The sequence below is a fragment of the Kogia breviceps genome, chromosome 5 (genome assembly GCF_026419965.1).
Source record: "Kogia breviceps isolate mKogBre1 chromosome 5, mKogBre1 haplotype 1, whole genome shotgun sequence".
Classification (NCBI taxonomy): Eukaryota; Metazoa; Chordata; class Mammalia; order Artiodactyla; family Physeteridae; genus Kogia; species Kogia breviceps.
This window is the reverse complement of record NC_081314.1, coordinates 135075467-135081466: the sequence shown is the minus strand read 5'-3', so window position 1 is coordinate 135081466 and position 6000 is coordinate 135075467. Positions and strand designations below refer to the sequence as shown.

The following is a 6000-nucleotide window of genomic DNA, read 5'->3' as shown; positions in this document are numbered from 1 at the left end:
TGAATAGGAAAGAAGGCACTTTAATCTTAGAGTACTGAAAGTATCTCATTTTTCTCCTCTTCCTCCTCCTCCTCTTCTTCGTCTTTGCCAGAGTTAAAATAAGAGCTCTTCTATTCTCTGAATACTGGCGTCCGAGATGGCGATTTTCCATCAAGTGATGGGAAGCGTCGTAGTTGGCCACCTGTACGACCCCCCTAACAGGCGCACGGGGACATTACCAAGGAGGCGCCTCTGCTACTCACAGCCCACAGCAGAGGCTGCCTTTGCTCTGACCAGCACGATAAAATTTCTGTCTTCAGGATGCAATACTCAATAGACTTTCCAGCATCACAGCGCAAAGTTGAGGGAGAGGGAGAATGTGCGTGCGTGTGTGCGCGTATGAGTGTCTGGATCAGGGTATTGGAGCGGGCAGTAAATAAAGGCTGGGGCCGGCAAGGGGAAGAGGAAAGCAAGAATTGAGAAGCAAAAGCGTGCCTCGGATCCTAGTGAACCTGCTGGAGCTCATCGGGCTTGCTCAGAGCCCCTGCACCTACTCACCCAGTACCCCCTCTCCTTCCTCCTTCGCCTTCTCTCCCCCTTTCCCCTCCTTGTTCCGCTGCACCCTCCACCTACCCCCCCCACCCCTCCACTTTCTCATCTGACCAGAGGACGAATGAGTGAGACGTTCCAGCAAATTGGGGCAGCAACTTTCCTCAGCTGGTCTCCCGGCTCCGGGAGCAGTTGCGCGCTGCTTGCCCGCGGTCTGCGGCCCATGGAGGAGGAGGGAGAGCCGCGGCAGTGATGGGCTAGCGGCAGGAACGAGGAGCCAGCCCCGAGCGAGCCCAACGTCGCCAGCCAGCTCCGCGTTCCCACGCCGGTTCCCTCGATCTCTTTCCGGGGGGCTGGCGCGGGCGGAGGGGGGTGGGGTGGGGTGAGGAGCGCAGGGTGCCAACGCGGAGCATCCCAGGGAGGATGAGGCGGGGACCCGACCTGAGCGGGCTGCCTCTCGAGGGCGTGCGACAGCGGCTGGGTCTGGGCATGAATTAAGAAGCCGGGAAGATGGAGCGCCGCACACTCCTCGCGCAGCCCGGGCTCTGGACCAGGGACACCAGCTGGGCGCTTCTCTATTTCCTCTGCTACGTCCTCCCCCAGACGGCTCCGCAAGTACTCAGGATCGGTGAGTGAAACCCGGGGAACGCTCCAGGCTGCCGAGAGGCTCGGGGGATGTGCTCTCTCCCCGCGGCCAGCGCGGGCTCAGCGGATCCCGGGCGAGGCAGTGCGCGTAGGCGCCGGGGCAGGAGCTGCTGGGGGGGTGGAAGTCGGCTCACCCGGGAGGCTCCGGGAGAGGAGAAGCCTCGTCACAGCTCCTCTCCTGGCGAGTGCCGGGCTTCCCCGCGAGGTACGGTTGGCGGGTTTTTTCATCTGGGCTCCGGACACGCGGGCAAGAGAACAAGGGATCGAGGCTCTCCTGCACAGGTACCCTACTCTGGGTGTGGGGTCGCGCGTGGCTACAGCCAGTCGGTCTGCGAGCGGAGAAGCGCTCTCCCCCTTCACCTCGGTGGGCGTCGCGCTGTCCGGATCCGCCGCCCGGGTCCCTGGCAACCGGGGCTCTGGGCACTCGCGGGCATGCTCAGATCTCGGCAGTAGAATTTGGGGACCACTAGGGACGCGACGACCTCCCTGAGCCTGCTAGCCCCTATCCTCCAAGTTTTCATCCTTAAGTTGGGTTCTTCCGCAAGGAGTCTCCAAAGTCTGCAGGATTCCACGAGAGTTGGGCTCAGTCGGGATCTTACTTCTGACTGAGGGTTCCAGGAGTAGGGAGGACCGTCAAGTCAGTGCCGTAAGCCGGCACCTAAGTTTTCCACCTGCCCCTCAATCCGTCCCGCCAGCCTGCCACTGAGCATGACCCAGACCCGTCAAGGTAACTCCCTGGTAGACTCTGGACTTCCGTCTCGGGGGGGGGGGGGGGGGGCGGTGGTGGGGGATAAAAAGAGACTGGAAAACTCAATGCAGGAATCCCGGGGCAGCCTAAAGCGGGTGAAAGGCAAGCCCAGTTAACAGGGAGAGGGTGGGAATTTTGCTAGTCTGTGGATTCAGGTACCTAAACGCACCCACCGCCAGGGTTTGGTCTCTGGAGGCACTGAGCGATTTCTGAGCAGCTTTGGGGGTTGAAAAGCTCCTTTGACTACTTTAGTGTTCTCCCTTGCAAACTAAACCCAATTTCTATTGCTTTAGTCTCAGTTTGTCCTTTTCCCCCAAAGACCCAGTGAGCGAGGAGAGCCACAGGTGAAGTCTTGACACCACACCACACGGGGCTCCCAGCTTCGCCAGTTTCTCTCGTTAGGCACCAAGAGTGAAGTCCTCACCTCTGAGGGCTTCTAACTCAACATTTCCAGGAACTGACAGAAAGTGCACTCCTTAATGCCGCCCCTAAGTGGCTGAAATTTCGCAATAACTTTATTAGTTCCGACCTGCAATTGAAGACCCTCTTTCCAAAGATTCAGAACGCAGTTCCTGTCACTGAATATGCCCATTAAAAAAGAAAAAAGAAAAAAAAAAAGAAGTGTACTACGCTGAAGTGCATTTTCTCTAGGCACGTGGGATCTGATTTTCAAGGAAAGAAAGGTTCTCAAATACTAACTTTTACTGCAGGCATCTTTTTCTAGATTAAGGATAATGATAATGCACATTTTGGTGGTTAATTTAGACTTCATTTAAAAGGTCCCAAAGTATTCCTTTTACAAAAAAAATACCACTCATAACTAAAATATCCTTCACTTTAGATATGTTCTAACCTTAAAATCCTTTTTTCTTTTCTTTTCTTCTTCTTCTTCTTTTTTTTTTTTTTTTCCCCTTGGATGCAATCAACCCTACACTCTCTGGTAACAAAACTCCCGTGGACACAACATGAAGTAAACAATCAGTGTGTTACAGTTTACAATGTTCATTAACTTAATTGGTGCTTTGCATATATTCTATTTTATTTAATTTTTAACCTCTTTATAGGAGTATAACTGCTTTACAATGGTGTGTTAGTTTCTGCTTTATAACAAAGTGAATCAACTATGTGTAGACATTTATCCCCATATCCCCTCCCTCTTACTTCTCCCTCTCACCCTCCCTATCCCACCCCTCTAGGTGGTCACAAAGCACTGAGCTGATCTCCCTGTGCTATGCGGCTGCTTCCCACTAGCTATCTATTTAACATTTGGTAGTGTATATATGTCCATGCCACTCTCTCACTTCGTCCCAGCTTACCCTTCCATCTCCCATTGTCCACAAGTCCATTCTCTAGGTCTGAGTCTTTATTCTTGTCCTGCTCCTAGGTTTTTCAGAACCACTTTTTTTTTTTTTTTCAGATAACATATATATGTGTTAGCTTATGGTATTTGTTCTTCTCTTTCTGACTTACTTCACTCTGTATGACAGACTCTACGTCAATCCAACTAACTACAAATGACCCAGTTTCTTTCCTTTTTATGGCTGAGTAATATTCCATTATATATATGTGCCACATCATCTTTATCCATGCATCTGTCAATGGACACTTAGGTTGCTTCCATGTCCTGGCTATTATAAATAGAGCTGCAATGAACATTGTGGTGAATTTTTTGAATTATGGTTTTCTCAGGGTATATGCCCAGTAGTGGGATTGCTGGATCATATGGTAGCTCTATTTTTAGATTTTTAAGGAACCTCCATACTGTTCTCCATAGTGGCTGTATCAATTTACATTCCCAGCAACAGGGCAAGAGGGTTCCCTTTTCTCCACACCCTTTCCAGCATTTATTGTGTGTAGATTTTTTGATGATGGCCATTTTGACTGGTGTGAAGTGATACCTCATTGTAGTTTTGATTTGTATTTCTCTAATGATTAGTGATGTTGAGCATCCTTTCATGTGCTTCTTTGCCATCTGTATATCTTCTTTGGAGAAGTGTCTATTTAGGTCTTCTGCCCATTTTTTGGATTGCATTGTTTCTTTTTTGATATTGAGCTGCATGAGCTGCTTGTAAATTTTGGAGATTAATCATTTGTCTGTTGCTTCACTTGCAAATATTTTCTCCCATTCTGAGGGATGTCTTTTCATCTTGTTTATGATTTCCTTTGCAGTGTAAAAGCTTTTAATTTTTATTAGGTCCCATTTGTTTATTTTTGTTTGTATTTCCATTTCTCTATGAGATGGGTCAAAAAGGGTCTTGCTGTGATTCATGTCATAGAGCGTTCTGCCTATGTTTTCCTCTAAGACATTTGTAGTGTCTGGCCTTACATTTATGTCTTTAATCCATTTTGAGTTTATTTTTGTGTATGGTGTTAGGGAGTGTCCTAATTTCATTCTTTTACATGTAGCTGTCCAGTTTTGCCAGCACTACTTATTGAAAAGCCTGTCTTTTCTCCATTGTATATTCTTACCTCCTTTATCAAAATAAGTTGACCATATGTGAATGGGTTTATCTCTGATCTTTCTATCCTGTTCCATTGATCTATATTTCTGCTTTTGTGTCAGTACCATAGTGTCTTGATTACTGTAGCTTTGTAGTATAGTCTGAAGTCCAGGAGCCTTAATCTTCCAGCTCTGTATTTCTTTCTCAAGATTCCTTTGGTTATTTGTGGTCTTTTCCATTTCCATACAAATTGTACAATTTTTTGTTCTAGTTCTGTGAAAAATGCCATTGGTGGTTTGATATGCATTGCAATGAATCTGTAGATTGCTTTGGGTAGTATAGTCATTTTCACAATGTTGATTCTTCCAATCCAAGAACATGGTATATCTCTCCATCTATTTGTATCATCTTTAATTTCTTCCATCAGTGTCCTACAGTTTTCTGCATACAGGTCTTTTGTCTCCTAAGGTAGGTTTATTCCTAGATATTTTATTCATTTTGTTGCAATGGTAATGGGAGAGTTTCCTTAATTTCTCTGAGATTTTTCATCATTAGTGTATAGGAATACAAGAGATTTCTGTGCATTAATTTTGTATCCTGCTACTTTACCAAATTCACTGATTAGCTCTAGTAGTTTTCTAGTAGGACCTTTAGGATTCTCTAAGTATAGTATCATGTCATCTGCAAAGAGTGACAGTTTTACTTCTTCCTTTCCTATTTGGATTCCTTTTACCTCTTTTTCTTCTCTGATTGCTGTGGCTAAAACTTCCAAAACTAGGTTGAATAATAGTGGTGAGAGTGGACAACTTTGTCTTGTTCCTGATCTTAGAGGAAATGGTTTCAGTTTTTCACCATTGAGAATGATGTTGGTTATGGGTTTGTCATATATGGCCTTTATCATGTTGAGGTAAGTTCCCTCTATGCCTACTTTCTGGAGGGCTTTTACCCTAAATGGGTGTTAAATTTTGTTGAAAGCTTTTTCTTCATCTATTGAGATGATCATATGGTTTTTCTCCTTCAGTTTGTTAATATGGTTTATCACATTGATTGATTTGGGTATATTCAAGATTCCTTGCATTCCTGGGATAAATGATATTTGATCATGGTGTATGATCCATTTAATGTGCTGTTGGATTCTGTTTGCTAGTATTCTGTCGAGGATTTTTGCATATATATTCATCAGTGATATTGACCTGTAGTTTTCTTTCTTTGTGACATCTTTGTCTGGTTTTGGTATCAGAGTGATGGTGGCCTCGTAGAACAAGTTTGGGAGTGTTTCTCCCTCTGCTATATTTTGGAAGAGTTTGAGAAGGATAGGTGTTACCTCTTCTCTAAATGTTTGATAGAATTCACCTGTGTAGCCATCTGGTCCTGGGCTTTTATTTGTTGGAAGATTTTTAGTCAAAGTCTCAATTTCAGTGCTTGTGATTGGTCTGTTTATATTTTCTATTTCGTCCTGGTTCAGTCTCAGAAGTTTGTGCTTTTCTACGAATTTGTCCATTCCTTCCATGTTGTCCGTTTTTTGGCATATAGTTGCCTGTAGTAATCTCTCATGATCCTTTGTACTTCTGCAGTGTCAGTTGTTACTTCTCCTTTTTCTTTTCTAATTCCATTGATTTGAATCTTCTCCCTTTTTTT

At 45.5% G+C, this 6000-nt stretch overlaps 1 protein-coding gene across 8 annotated transcripts in view; it reads left to right on the top strand.

Annotated features, from left to right (window-relative positions):
* Positions 1-306: 306 nt before the first annotated feature.
* Positions 307-6000, top strand: part of GRIK1 (glutamate ionotropic receptor kainate type subunit 1) — a 398102-nt gene continuing 392408 nt past the window's right edge. For 4 of the 8 annotated variants that reach the window (XM_067034983.1, XM_059064715.2, XM_059064716.2 and 1 more), the window contains exon 1: positions 307-1156. In XM_067034983.1, the coding sequence (XP_066891084.1) occupies positions 1039-1156 (118 nt within the window). In that variant the 5' untranslated portion in view covers positions 307-1038. The remainder of the gene's footprint in view (positions 1157-6000) is intronic. The other 4 variants (XM_059064717.2, XM_067034984.1, XM_059064719.2 and 1 more) reach the window with 1 other exon arrangement.